The sequence below is a fragment of the Strigops habroptila genome, chromosome Z (genome assembly GCF_004027225.2).
Source record: "Strigops habroptila isolate Jane chromosome Z, bStrHab1.2.pri, whole genome shotgun sequence".
NCBI lineage: Eukaryota > Metazoa > Chordata > Aves > Psittaciformes > Psittacidae > Strigops > Strigops habroptila.
In genome coordinates this window covers 101550733-101565304 of record NC_044302.2, presented here as the reverse complement: position 1 = coordinate 101565304, position 14572 = coordinate 101550733, and the positions used below count along the sequence as shown (strand labels likewise).

At 50.9% G+C, this 14572-nt stretch overlaps 1 protein-coding gene across 1 annotated transcript; it reads left to right on the top strand.

The window, feature by feature from the left end:
• Window positions 1-181: 181 nt before the first annotated feature.
• Window positions 182-11839, top strand: FECH (ferrochelatase). Its single transcript, XM_030474938.1, has 11 exons — window positions 182-324; window positions 1681-1786; window positions 2643-2762; window positions 3040-3188; window positions 5914-6048; window positions 6305-6411; window positions 6916-7014; window positions 7146-7253; window positions 7646-7810; window positions 8033-8092; window positions 8884-11839. Exons 1-11 carry the CDS (start codon window positions 261-263, stop codon window positions 9016-9018), a joined length of 1248 nt encoding a protein of 415 aa, XP_030330798.1. The 5' UTR covers window positions 182-260; the 3' UTR covers window positions 9019-11839.
• The last annotated feature ends 2733 nt before the right edge of the window (window positions 11840-14572 follow it).

The following is a 14572-nucleotide window of genomic DNA, read 5'->3' as shown; positions in this document are numbered from 1 at the left end:
TTGTCCTATCCCTTATCCAAAGCCCCTCTCCAGCTCTCTCGGAGCCTCTTTAGGCCTACGGGGTTGATGCCTCCCCTCTGCCCCCTCAGTGCTGCCGGTCCCCCGCGGCCTGCAGGGGGCAGCCGGGGTGAAGCAGCCCCGGGCCCCGGCGCCGCCTCTCCCCGCCCCGCAGCGAGGGAGGGAGGTGCCGGGGCCGGCCCGGAGCCGCCGGGGCGCGGCGAGAAGGGGTGGCGGCGGCGGCGACGGGGCCGTCCGAGGGAATGCGGGCGGCCAAGATGGCGGCCGCCGCTGCTGCTGCTGCCGGCGCCCGGGCGGCGCGTCCCTGTGAGTCTGTGCGCGCCGGGAGCGGGACTGAGCGCGGCGGGAGCTGCGGGGGGCAGCGGGGGGCTGCGGGCTCCGGGCCCCGCCGGCGGGGCGGGGCGGGACGGGGCGGGAGGGCGGCGGGACCGCCGGCACCGCGTTACACAACGCCGGCAGCGCCTTTGCGTAACGCTGCCGGTGGAGCCGGGGCCTCGGTGCGGGCGGGAGCCGGGGCCCGGCGGGCTGCGGCGCTGCCCGTGCCGCGCGGGTCCCCTCGGCGCGGCGGGGAGCGGGCTTTGGGTCCGGGTCGTTACCGGAGCGCTGGGCAGGCTCATGGCAATGGGCTGAGGAGAAGTTTGCCTCTTGCTGCCCTCGGGTGTTCGTTGTGCCTTCTCCCCTTTCCATACCCCCCCCGGGACTTCATCTTAAACGTGGCACTTTCCTCCTTACCCTGTGTGAACCCTCTTTATTTACCAATTCATAGGTTGCCCTTTGCCCATAGAGGCAGGGACGGTGAGTAAACAAACACAGCCGAAATAAACACCACAACAGCCCAAGGGTGCAAGTGCTGCTCCATGTGCTGCCTACACACACACATGCATTGCCGGCTTGCCAGCACACATTGTGTGCTCCTTCCTTACTATGGGCTGTTATATCATATTGCCCAGTTACTGCTCTGACAGCGGAGTAACTGCACGTAGCTACTGGTGTGTGCACCCCAAGCGGAGTGGAACGCACTGGGGACCTGTTTTAGCAGGGTTAATACATTAATATATCTAAACCAAGAAAACAGCACTTTAAGCAGTGCTATGTCAAGCTGGGATCATCCTCGTTGCACATCCATATGTGCTTTAGGATGTGCATAAAGCTCACCTTAAGTAGAAACGAAGGCTTTGCGGAGTTTATATACAGCGCAGAAGGATCAGTACAACCACATAACTTCTCTTTATGGTCTATGTACTTTTCATGTAGCCCAGAGAAGGCTCTTCAACCCAAACCATGCTGTGATTCTACATTTTAGGGGTGCTCTAGAAATTCTTTGCCTGTCTGGAGCTACCCCGCGTTGTCTGTACCCCGAGCAGTTACGTTCCTTGCCATAGTGTGTAAGCCCTTCATGGTTTCCTTTCTATTGTCACCACTTATCATTAAGCTTGAAGATTAGGGAGGCTTTAGAGTGGTTTTAGGTTACTGTCGGCGCGCAGAGTGTGTGAAGAGAGGCAGAAGCTTCCAATTTCATCCCTCCCTTTGATTCCAGGACCTGGAGCTTACTTAAGGGAGAAGATGTCAACAGCGCAGAGCTGCCAGTGTGCGTGTGAGGGATCCGTGGAGAGGCCCCTCAGCCCGTGCAAGGTGCTCAATGTGCTCTTCTCTCTCTTGCAGTTGCGAAAGGCAGCAGCCAGCTGAGGCTGCCGGTGCGATGGAGGGCTCAGGCCGCTGCTGCTGCTGTGACACACAGCGCAAAGCCTCAAATCCAGCCAGAGGCACGGTGAGTCGGCCACGGGGGCTGCAGGGTGTTGCCCTCTGTGCCTCTCTGATACGGGGATGCTGCTCTGTTGCACAGCAGAGTGGTTATGGAGTGAAATGGAGCTTGATCTGGCTTTGTGTGTGCATGTGATTGCTTTTATCTGCCTGCTTGCACTCACCCAGCCTGTTGTTTGCATAGTTCTGGGTGGCTTGTCCTGCTCTCTGCAGAGGGCAGTGGCCTGTAGGAAGGCCTGAGGCACTGCAGGAGCAACAGAACAAACAGTAGGGTATTATTGTTACTATTATAGAATCATAGACTTATGGAGTTGTTTGGGTTGGGAGGGACCTTAAAGCTCATCCAGTTCCAACAGGGACACCTTCCACTAGGCCAGGTTGCTCCAAGCCCCGTCCAACCTGGCCTTGAACACTGCCACAGCTTCTCCATTCAACCCATTCCAGTGTGTCCACCCTCTCAGGGAAGAACTTCTTCCCAATATCCCACCTAACTCTTCCCTCTTCCAGTTGGAAGCCCAAACTCCTCATCCCAAGAGGCCCTGGTCGCTGAGCTCCCTTGGGCGGGGGTTCTTAGACCCTGTTTTAGAACCTCCCGTCCAGCCTTCAGCTGCAAGATAATGCTCTCAGTCTATTTCCAGTTCAACTCTGTTACAAAGTGGTTACTTTTCATAGTAAAGATCATGTAAATACTTGTTCTGTGCCTGCTTGTACTTGCAGCTCATATTTTCTCATAAGCAGGATGAGCTTCTAAGCAGGAAGCTGCTTTTGCAAAAGACAACTGCAGAAGGATAAGCTGATTTGGGAACAGTGATAGTACTCAAGCAGCAGGTCACTGGGATTTGAAATCCCTCTTGCTCCCATAGGAAACCTAAGACAGGAATCTTGATGCTGAACATGGGAGGTCCGGAGCGCCTGGATGATGTCCATGATTTCCTACTTCGCCTCTTCCTGGACAGAGACCTCATGACAATTCCAGCTCAGAGGTGAGTAACAGTACTCAGTGTTGCTGTCATACCTGGAGGCTCTGTGTGGAGCAGGGTTTGCGTTGGTTCAGCAGTGCAAGAAACAATGTTCTGTGGCCATAGATCATTCTCGTCTAATGCAGTTTGTGGTGTCCTCCCACCAATGACGTTTGGGAGGGTGATGGGGTATAACTTCCCAAACCGTACAGTGCTGTTTGCTCCAATTTGGGTTTGAGATCTGGGAAGAAAGGTGGTGATTTGGTGCTGATATTGCTATATATTCCTTTAAACACTGCAGTAAGTTAGCTCCCTTCATCGCCAAGCGCCGCACACCCAAGATCCAGGAGCAGTACAGCAGGATTGGAGGGGGATCACCCATCAAGAAGTGGACAGCAGTGCAAGGAGAAGGCATGGTGAAGCTGCTGGACAGCATGTCTCCTCACACTGGTATTTCTGTGCTTGCTAAAAGCTTCTCTTGTTCATGTCTCAGAAGCATAAAGCAGCTTTTGCTGCTGGGTCTGTGTTGTGAGTGGGAACAGTGGCCTCAGTCCTGCTGGGAATTCGTGGTAAAGATGCTGCAGAAGCATCAAACTGAAACAGGAGGGATTTAGGTTGGATGTAAGGAAGGAATTCCTTAGTGTTAGAGTGGGACAGGTTGCCCAAGGAAGCTGGGAATGCTCCATCCCTGCAGTGTTCCAGGCCAGATTGGACGGGGCTTGGAGCAACCTGCTCTAGTTGAAGTTGGTCCTAGTTAGAACTTGGTGGTCCTTTCCAACCCAAACCAGTCTATGATCCTATGTGCAGAAGCATATAGAATCACACGTGCAAATGTGTTTTGGTGCTGTGCTCTGCATTGCAGGATGGCTTTGATTTTGGTGAGTACATCAAAGCTTGAGGAAGTCTACACTGAAGCCAAGTGTTTGAGCCTTAGATGCTGTATTTGATGTGAACAAACCAGGCAGGCATGGGAGCAGGGTGTTCACAGTGGCATGAGGTGGAGCTTTGTGAGCATTGGCACTATAATCTCCTGTAATTCCCGTATCTTTTAGGAAGAGCTGGGGTGGGAGAATGATGATCGTCTTATGCACACACAGAGTGGGAACTGCCTGTCAGACTAGGATTGATCCAGGCTTTCCTGCTCATGTTCGTCATGCTGGTGCTATTGAGCTTCCCAGCTGGTGGCATCTCCTATGGGCAGCTTCTTGTTGGAGTTAGAGGATCCCTGAGGGATCCCTCCTCTTGGCTGGGATGCAGATGTGGAACAGCTCTGGGGACAGAGCTTAACTAAAGCCTTTTAGTTGTGCCAACCTGAGCCTGAAGAATAGGTGATTGTATGGGAGAGTGGTGGGAGTGTGACCCTTCTCCAGTGCCTTTGTCCCTCTGCAGCTAGTGCTTGGGTGTATCCCAACCTTTTGTAGCTATTAATAATGGCTGGAAGAACACAAAGGAATTAGGCCTGAGATCAGGATGAAGAGGAGGTTGCTTGGAAGAAGAGACAAGGTCTGTAGATGAACGTGGCGGGGCTTGGCTGGCTGATAGCAGGGAGCTCCACCCAGGGCAGGAGCAGGAGATAAGGCCTCACAGTTTGCCTTGGGTGAGCTACAAGTGGGTTTCTCTTCTACTGCTTCTGAAGGTGATTTGAACCTTGCTCAACCTGGAGAAGAGAAGAGACCTTAGAGCAGCTCCCAGTGCCTGAAGGGGCTGCAAGAAACCTGGAGAGGGGCTTTGGACAAGGGCCTGTCGGGACAGGACAAGGGGGAATGGCTTTAACCTGCCAGAGGGGAGCTTGAGATGGGATATTGGGAAGAAGTTCTTCCCTATGACGGTGGTGAGAGATTGGAATGGGTTGAAGTTGTGGCTGCCGCATCCCTGGCAGTGTTCAAGGGGCTTGGGACAACCTGCTCTAGTGGAAGGTGTCCCTGTTGGAACTGGATGAGCTTTAAGCACCCTTCAACCCAAACCATTCTATGAGTCCATGGTTCATGTAGCAGCCTAAAGGCAATGTCCTTCTGTGCCTTGTCTCATGGGACAGGCAGGAAAAGACTGTGAATCACCACAAAAGGTAGGAGACACAGTGACACGATGGTTGGTGTCTGTGAAATCACCTACCTGGGGGTTCAGATAAGCTGTCTCTCTGCATTATGCTCTTTGTGCCCAAGCAGGGACTGCCTTTGTGAGCAGCAGGAATGAAGGAGAGCACTCAGCTGCCTCTGAATCCCTCAGTGGTGTGTTCCCTGCAGATAATGCTTCTCCTGCCACTGCAATGGCAACACCACAGGTCTTTAATAGAAAGAGGAGAGCTCTCCATTCTCTGCAGCTCAGCATGATGCTGGGAGCTTCCAGACTCCTTCCACACTCCCTGACCTTTGCTGGTGTGACACTGGTGTGTCAGGGAATCCCCTCCACGTTGGACAATACATGTTAGTTGGTTCAGACCTGCTTTGTGGCTGCTGCTTCACGCCTGGGGAGAGGTATAACACTGGTAAAGGGCCTGGAAGGTGAAAAGTAACGCTTCTGAAAGGCAAAACCCAAATTCATTACATGCATTCAGTGTGTAACATGTCTCTGATACCTCAGTTCGGGTGGTTTCTATCCTTTCTTGCACAGATGCTAATCTCCAGCTTAATTCCAGTTGCAAGCCTGAGGCTGGAACACCACCCTGCTGTGGCATCAGTGCTTTTAGCAGCCCCTGAAGGGGGTCAGGCCTGTAACAGGCTCTGAAGATAAAGCTTTGGCAGTTTATCTGCTCTGCTCAGGGCTCACTTTTGTTTGGGGACCACTTTCTGTGCAGTCACACCCGCCTCTGGGCATCTCCTACTCCTGATAAGGCCCTCAGAGCCCTCCTCTTGAATGGGTGGTGGTGATAAGACTTGGAGCACATGGCGAAGAAGAGAGTTTGTGTATTTGAGCTGGATTTTCATATAACAATAGACTGGTTTGGGTTGGAAGAACCTTAAAGCTCCTCCAGTTCCAAACCCCTGCCATGGCAGGGACACCTACCTTCTCGTGCCTTTAGGCACTGGAAGGTGCTCTAAAGCCGCCCCAGAGCCAATCCCAACACCCCCAAGTCCTTCTCCTCAGGGCTTCAGTGTGTTGTTCTCTACTCTATACTTACTGCTGATGAGTTCTGACGTCGTTTGCTCCCATTTCTCTTCCTGTGCTTTGCCTGCAGCACCTCACAAATACTACATTGGCTTCCGCTACGTCCACCCGCTGACAGAAGAAGCCATCGAAGAGATGGAGAAAGATGGCATTGAAAGGGCTATTGCTTTCACCCAGTACCCCCAGTACAGCTGCTCTACCACAGGTGAGTGTCCACACTGGAGCAGAGCAGTGCTGAACATTCCCATCCCCTTTGGATGGGGCTTGGAGCAACCTGCTCTAGTGACAGGGGGTTGGAACTGGATGAGCCTCAAGGTCCCTTCCAGCCCAACCCATTCCATGGTCAGTTCTGATTCACAGTTGCAGTTTGAAGATGTAGCATTAACAACTATATTAATACCTTGCTACAAAGCAGTTTTAATCTGAGTGGTTGTTAATGAATTTAATTCTCTGTGTTGCAGGAAGCAGTTTAAATGCCATCTATCGCTACTACAATCAGAAAGGGGTGAAGCCGAAGATGAAGTGGAGCATCATTGACCGATGGCCCACACATCCCCTTCTTATTCAGGTATGGAGTTATGTGAGACCCCTTGGAGTTAGCAGGATAATACAGGAATACTTCAATTTGAGGGTATATTTTAGTTACGGTGATGAAATGTGTCTACTAAGTATGAATTACAGGAGAAGAATGGTTATTTCGTGGCATGATCCCGTGTGGAAGTGCCCATCCTGCACAGCTTGCTTTGAAAGCATAATTGTGTTATCCCAACAGTACTGGCTGGAAGGAGCCTCTAGAGGTCATGCTGCATCCAGCTTTGGGGATCTTAAAGGCAGGGACAACCTGGCCTTGAACACCGCCAGGGATGGGGCAGCTGCAGCTTCTCTGGACCTATTCCAGTGTCCCACCACCCTCCCAGGGAAGAACTTCTTCCCAATATCCCATCTCAATGTCCCCTCTGGCAGGTTAAAGCCATTCCCCTTGTCCCATCCCTCCATCCCTTTGTCCAAAGCCCCTCTCCAGCTTTCTTGTGCCTCTCAGTGTTTCTAATCCTGGTCTTTGTGTTCTGAACAGTGCTTCACCGATCACATACAGAAGGAGCTGAACCTGTTTCCACCTGACAAAAGGAAAGACGTCGTCATCCTCTTCTCAGCTCACTCCCTGCCCATGTCTGTGAGTAACATCAGGGTGTTCCCGTCCTTGTTAGAGCAGAGTCACCTTGAATGGGCTGAACAAAGGGTGTGCTCCCCTTTTCCAGTGCTCTGTTCCCTGGGAGACACAAGTGTGGTGTGTTTGTGTTGAAGGTAGTGAACCGCGGTGATCCGTACCCTCAGGAGGTGGGAGCTACTGTCCAGAGAGTCATGGAGAAGCTGAACTACTCCAACCCTTACAGGCTTGTGTGGCAGTCCAAGGTAGGTGCTCAGGGAGGCTGTAAAGCCACCTCATACTGCAAAGCTCTTCAGTGATGGAGAACTTCCAGCTTAAGAAGGTCACAACCTCAACACCTTATTCCCATTCCCAGCATTTCTGCTGGAACAGAATCACTCAAATCAGTCTTGCCACTGGATCTTCACCAGAATAATATAAGCTTAATCCAAACAGGCTTTGTTATTCCTGACAAAGGCTGTTTGTGTTACTTGGTACTTCTCCATTCAACCCATTCCAGTGTCCCACCACCCTCACAGGGAAGAGCTTCCTCCTAAGATCTCACCTGGTTTGTGTTGTCCTTAATAAGTGGCTGTTCTGTGTAAGAACGATTTAATAAAGCTGATTCAGCCTTTATTTCTCTCCCCTTTTCCTACAGGTTGGACCAATGCCTTGGCTTGGCCCCCAGACAGATGAGACCATCAAAGGCCTGTGCCAGCGAGGGAAGAAGAACATGTTGTTGGTCCCAATAGCCTTCACAAGTGACCACATCGAGACGCTCTATGAGCTGGATATTGAGTACGCCCAAGTTCTAGCCAACGAGGTGAATGCTTTGTGGTTGTAGTACTCTTTGGTGCTCTGGAATGACTGCTCCTGGTTGAATTTTGCTTTGGAGCTGCTGCTTTCAATAGGAGTTGGGGCAAAATTCAGATCAACTTCAAAACTGGAAGTGCATCTGAACTGGTTTAACTCAAGGAAGGGTTTGGATCCTCACTAGTAAAGGCTCTATCAGACTTAACTTGGTTTTCTCCCTGTTTTTATCCAGTGTGGAGTTGAAAACATCAGAAGAGCAGAATCCCTTAATGGAAACCCACTGTTCTCCAAGGTATCTTTGTTGCAATAGTTGGAGTTTGCTACTAGTTGAAGTGTTTCCTATTAGATTGTGGATGTCTTCTTGGAGTTTTAAGAGCAAAAGTGGATCCCTCCATACTTAATCTGTGCACCACTAAGTGTGTTCTTTTAGCACAGTTTGGGAGGGTTTAAGAAAGAAGTTTGGTTTGACCAAAAAGGAAACCACTTTTGTGTTCATTTCTAGTAATTTTCTCTTAAGTAAGTAGTAAGTAGTAGTTGTAATAAGTATTTCTCTTAAGATATTATACCAATTCAGTTTTAAAGCAGGATCTTCTCCTGAAGTAAAGGAGGGTGGTGCTTAAACACAGGCTGAGAGCTGAGCTTGTCCAGCCTGGAGAAGAGAAGGCTCCTTAAGGGGAGACCTTAGAGCAGCTCCAGTGCCTAAAGGGGCTCCAGGAAACCTGGACAAGGAATGCAGGGACAGGACAATGGGAATGGCTTTAACCTGCCAGAGGGGAGATGGAGGTGGGATATTGAGAAGTTCTTCCCTGTGAGGGTGGTGGGACACTGGGATGGGTTGAAAGGAGAAGCTGTGGCTGCCCCATCCCTGGCAGTGTTCAAGGCCAGGTTAGACTTAGAGCAACCTAATGGAAGGTGTCCCTGTTGGAATTAGATGAGCTTCAAGCTCCCTTCCAAGCCAAACCAGTGTGATTCCGTGATGATAAAGCTCAGTGTGGTGGGTTCACAGTATTAAGGTGACACGTGTTAAAGCATCTCTTTCACACAGATGGCTTTGCTCACTTGTGTTTTCATCCCACCTTCCAGGCTCTGGCAGACCTGGTGTGTTCCCACATCCAGTCCGATGAAGTGTGCTCCAGGCAGTTAACCCTCTGCTGCCCTCTCTGTGTGAACCCTGTGTGCAGGGAGACCAAAGCCTTCTTCACCAGCCAGTCACCGTGAGGGATGCTTGGGACAGCAGCCCTGGACCACACCACCAGAACATCACCCGGTGATGCTGTGCCAAGGGAAGGAACTGCTCCACCAAACCTCTTCCACCCTTGCAGGCTGGTACTCTGAGGTGTAAACCTCACGTAGCACTGAGAAGTTGACTTTTGGGCTTGATTCTTTTGCTTCTGTTGTCTTTCTTTGAGAAGAGCTTGTAGAAAGTAGGGAAACGGGGATGTGAATCCCGGGGGATGTGAGGAGGTCTCGTTCCATCTGCTTCTGCTTGGACTTCTATGAGCACTGAGAAACTTCCCTACAAATGAGCTTCTACTTCCTATGCAGGGATTGATGTGTAGGCAATTATCCTGAGTGCATTCATCAGCTTTCCAAGCACACGAGGAGCTGATGCTTAAAGTGTGGTATAACCACCACAGCCACTGATTGTCTCTTCAGATGGCTTTGAAGATCAAGTGACTTCTACTGCTGTTTAAATCATGTCTATTTGGAGGTTTTAGACCATAATGATAAGGGTTTGGGTTGCTTTTGGTTTCCTCCTGCCACAAACTTCCAGCGAAAGCTCAACAGGGATAGTAGAATGCCCAAAACCTGTTTACATTTACCCCTGTCCTTGGCTGCAGGAGAGCCTCTGCTTTTGAAGAGCAGGAAAGGAACCGACCTGCTTAGATGCTGCTGGAAAGTACCTTCAGATGAAGCAAACTGCGTGTTTCCACCTTAGCAGCTATAGCAGCATGTGTGGGTTTATCTTTGAAGCAGAATGGCTTTAAATATCATTGTTAAAAAGGGCTTTCTGTGGTGAAGCAGCTTTTGCTTTGCTCTCCAGGAGGTTCTAGATGTGTTTTCTACTGTGCCACAGTGGGCTTTGTACCTGTGGAGCTCCACAGGCTTAATCGATATTGTTGTTTAGAACTAAGTCAGGATTAAGTCAGGTGTAACCTCCATTGCTTGAGATTAAGCAGCAGGTTTAGCTGGGTGCTTACGCACACCTTTGTCGAAGCCACATTTGGGGACACTGTCACCCAGCTAAACCTCTTGCTTGCTTTGGCACATCAGGATGAGCCCACTCCTAAGTTGTGGTAGGTTTGCAGGGAGAAAAACCCATCAGCACCAGGACCAGGGTTGGAACTGGCTGAGCTTTAAGGTCCCTTCAACCCAAACCACTCTGTGGCTCTGTGAGGAAGGCTGTGCCAGTGTTCTGTGGGACTGAGCCATACATGTATTAGTGTAGCTGTCACCTTCATGGGTCTACATGTTTACTTCAGGTCATGAGCACTGAATTAGCAGTATTTGGGCAATGCAGGGTGTTTCCTCTCTGATGCTGGAGGAGCTCACTTGTATTTGCTTGTGTGATGAGGCATGAACACTTTGAACCCCTCATCTTTCAAGGGGAGGGTGTTAAGAAGGAAAATAGGCCCCTTGGTATCACAGAGGGGTTATTTTGTGCTATTTGATGTTGCAAGAGTGAAACATGGGGTACTAAAGACATGATGCTGTGTTGAGCAGCCTGTGGCTTAACACAGCTTGCCATGTCTCCACTGCCATACTGCAGCTTCCATAGGGAGACAGCCTGAAATCCTCCTGTGTCACTGCTGTCCCCTCGTGTGAGCACAACGAAGTCTTCCTCAACCCTTCCTACCTGCGCCTCTCCAGAGGCAGGGAACAGGAGCTGGGGCTTCTCTTCTCCCTTCCTTGGCGCGAGAAAGGAACATGGATGCCTGGGAAGGGAACACTGGCCTTATGTCACATTGGACAAAGAATTCCTTCCTTCCCATCACACTTCCTAGCAGGAAATATTGCCCTTCACATCCAGCTTGTGGCAGCACATTGAGAAGCTGCAAAGTGAAGGCCAGCTTCACGTGAACCTTGTGATGCTATAAATAGATGGGTTCCGCACTAGGAGACTGCTCCAAGTCTTAACCAGCACCACTTAGGAGGCATTCCATTTGCCCCCAGCACTAAATGTGCTTCAAAGTCACTCTTTAGCCTGCTAACCACAAGTGAGAGAATTACTAAGCCTCTTGCTGCTATTAGCCCATAATGGAGACATCACTTAATTTCCCAGCTCTTAGCAGATGGGATCTCAGCTCATGGCACTGGTGGGTTCTTCGTGGTGCTCAGCAGATCAGGTACCATCCCTCTGTCCTGTTTAACATCATTGTGGCATCAAAAGCCTGGTGGGAAGCTACCTGAGGAGTCAGCTTGGACCTCTGCTTAATGCTGGTCATAGAAACCAAAGGAACAGTGGGTTATCCCAGCATAATCCTGGCTTTTCCCTTTGGGAGCTAAGAGTGGAATTCCTCTGACCTTACTTTAGATGCTTCCAGTGTACATGCTGACGTCTGAGCTGGTCTCCTGGCTCCTAGTGTTTGGTTTACTACCTGTTCCTGAGCAAGTGTTCATCTCTCAAAGCAATGGGCTGGGTGAGTTTTACTCACTGCAGCCTCTGAGGAGGAAGGGAGCACGTTGCACTAACTCAGAGGTAGTTGCTCCATCACACGTGTAAGGAGAGATGAATCCCACCCATGTAGTGCCTTCTTCTCCAGCACAGCACGTGTGGCCATAGCCATTGGGGTCTTAATCCCACAGCTCCCGTTCACTTTGCCCCTCTGGCAGGTTGGTGCTACTAACTCAGGCCCCAGACTGATCCTTGGATACTAATCCACTTGGATTGCTGTTGTTATCCATTACACTCCCTTTGCATTTCACTTGCAAGCGTTGAGCATTTACAGTGCCCTGGCTGTTGAAGGGAGCTGAAGGGACGTGTGAGCAGCTCACACCATCCATATCCCGGGATTTCCTTGGGAAGAGCCTGTTTGCAGTGCAGGCTGCCAGTGGGAAGGGGAATTCCATTCCCTGAAGTGAGAAGGGAGGGAGATCTTCACCCCAGCACTTAGAGGAGTTCTGAGGAGAGAACTGGGAGGTAAAGGGAAGGATTTGCTCAGGATTAGGCTGTTTTCCTGATGGAACTCTGCAGTTTGCCCTTTTGGAGTCTATAAATCCTCCTTTATTCCTGGATGTGCTTTGGAGAATGGGATAGCTTCCCAAAGTGGTGCTGCAGCAGTAAGAGGTGTGTGGATAGTGCCTGAGCTCACCTCCTGCTCCCCCTGGAGAGGAGGTTAAGCTCAGAAGGAGCAGGATTTTCCTGGGAATATCACTTGCTTTCCCCCTAAAGAGCTGGAATTCAGTAGGATGGGAGAGGGGGAGAAGTTCCTTTGACTTTCTAATGCCAGACACATCCAAAGACTCACTTTTAGCCCAACGTAGGGATTTCACACTGAACAAGGACTTCCATTTCATGTAACCCACCAACGTTTGTATCATCTCTCCATTATTTGCCATAAAGATGGAATTTCAATTAAACTTTTGGAAGAAATAACTGGAATGTGTGTGTTTAGTCTGGATAATGATGTTTGATGTCTTCTCTGTCCTTGTATTCACACCAGAAAGCACTTGAGCAGGAGGGTTTTCCCAATGGGTATCTGCAGTCCGAGCTGCTTGTTCTGCTCACACTCAAGTGTCTCCAGGCAGTTTTCCATGTTGGAGAGGGTCACTTTTCACTCTCCTCACCTCCAGGACTTCCCAGCTCCGGTGACAAACTCCAGTCCCAGTTAAGTGGTCCCTGGTGGAACTGTCAGTCTGAAGATGGGGAAGGGGAGATCTGTGCTGGTTGAATCCCCCCTCTGCGTGATGTATCCAGGCCTCCCTTAGCTCTCCAAGCTTATTCCTTATGTTAAATATGAAGTGTTTGATTATATGCCAGAGAGGTGAGGAATTCTGTTGGATACTGCTCCATTAGTGAGCTCCTGCTGCTTGGCTGTGACCGGGAGAGCGCTGCATGGGTGGAAGATGGGAGGAATGAAGGAGAACGGTGACTTCCCATCCTTTCTTCCCTCTGGTGTTCCACGCAGTAGCTTTGCCATCACGAATCATGGAATCACACTGGTTTGGCTTGGAAGGGAGCTTAAAGCTCATCTAATTCCAATAGGGACACCTTCCACTAGAGCAGCTTGCTGCAGCCTGGCCTTGAACACTGCCAGGGATGGGGCAGCCACAGCTTCAACCCATTCCAGTGTCCCAGAATCCTCCCAGGGAAGAATTTCATCCCAATATCCCATCTCCATCTCCCCTCTGGCAGGTTAAAGCCATTCCCCCTTGTCCTGTCCCTATGTTCCTTTTCCAGGTTTCCTGGAGTCCCTTTAGGCACTGGGAGCTGCTCTAAGCTCCCCCTGAAACCTTCTCCAGGCTCTCTGAGGGTGCTTCACCCACCCTCGCCTCCATCCCTCTCCTCTGTGCTTGGAGATCTTCTTCCACCCCCATTATGTGCCCCAGCACTGGTTGGGAAGAGGTGGTTGTTCCTAATGGCTTTCTCCATGCGCAGCGTGATGCTTTCAGCTCTGCCCGGAGTGGTTCTACTCTCTGGTGCTGTGTCAGCCTTTCCTGGCCGCTGGGGAGTGGAAATGTGGCTTGCCATGCACTTCTGAGAGCCCTGCCAGCAACCAGCAGGAGGTAATGTCCCTCTTTACTACTATGTGGATAATGTATGTTGACAGCAAGGGAATGAGGCAGTTGGTCTTCCAGCTGGGATCTTAGGAAGTTCTTCCCCGTTTAAGGCCAGGTTGATGGGGCTTGGAGCAACCTGCTCCAGTGGAACTGGGGGAGCTTTAAGCTCCCTTCCCACCCAAACCAGTCCATGATTCTTATGGGATTCCCACCAATCCCAGAGCTCTGGCTCACTCTGCTCCTGTCGCTTTTAAGGCTGATCCCTGAGGTGTGAACATCACCCACAAGCGAGGCCTAATTGCACTTCTCAAGTGAGCCCAGGAAGTCTTAAGCCAGTGCTTAAGCTCTAATGGGGCAGGCTCAGATCAGCACCGCATTCCGCATCCTGCTGCTCCCCAAGTTCTCAGGCCATTATGGTCTATGACTGTCTTTTAGTGCCTTTGAGCTGGGATGTTGTCAGGCTTAAAGCTCATCCTGTTCCAACAGGAACACCTGCCACTAGCCCAGGTTGCTCCAAGCCCCATCCAACCTGACCTTGAACATTCCAGGAATGGGGCAGCCCCAGCTTCAACCCATTCTAGTGTCCCACCACCCTCATAGTGAAGAACCTCTTCCCAATATCCCATCTAAACTCCCTTCTAGTTTAAATGCCCTCTTGTAGCTGAGCATTCAGAGCAGGAAAGATGGGAACACAGTGAGTTAAATCCCTGCTGCCAGCACTTCGTCTGCAGTCAGGAGGGAGCCGCGCCACCACCACGGAGCATCATTACTGTCAAGTTCATCCTGATGGATGCACTGCTGTCCCAGCACTGCCACAGGAGGAGGAGGAGAATCCCTATGGCTGTAACACCCTTTGGGGCTCAAACTGGTGCTTGTCAGGCCACAACTGACCCAAACAGAACCCAATGAACTGAGGGGGGTGAAGAAGAGCCTCAGGTAGGTGCTGTGTGTCCCATGGGTGCCGTGTGCAGCCAGGAGCTTCCACCAGGACCGTGGGAGGAGCTGGAGCATCCAAACCTGCCACACACAGCTCGTAATGAAATGATCCCAT

What these genes read in the sequence shown, in the direction of transcription:
- FECH (XM_030474938.1), top strand. Translation starts at nt 261, where the DNA reads ATGCGGGCGGCCAAGATGGCGGCCGCCGCTGCTGCTGCTGCCGGCGCC. An exon ending in CAGCATGTCTCCTCACACTG is followed by an intron (nt 3,189 to 5,913) that starts GTATTTCTGTGC and finishes CTTTGCCTGCAG; the next exon opens with CACCTCACAAATACTACATT. An exon ending in CTCACTCCCTGCCCATGTCT is followed by an intron (nt 7,015 to 7,145) that starts GTGAGTAACATC and finishes TTTGTGTTGAAG; the next exon opens with GTAGTGAACCGCGGTGATCC.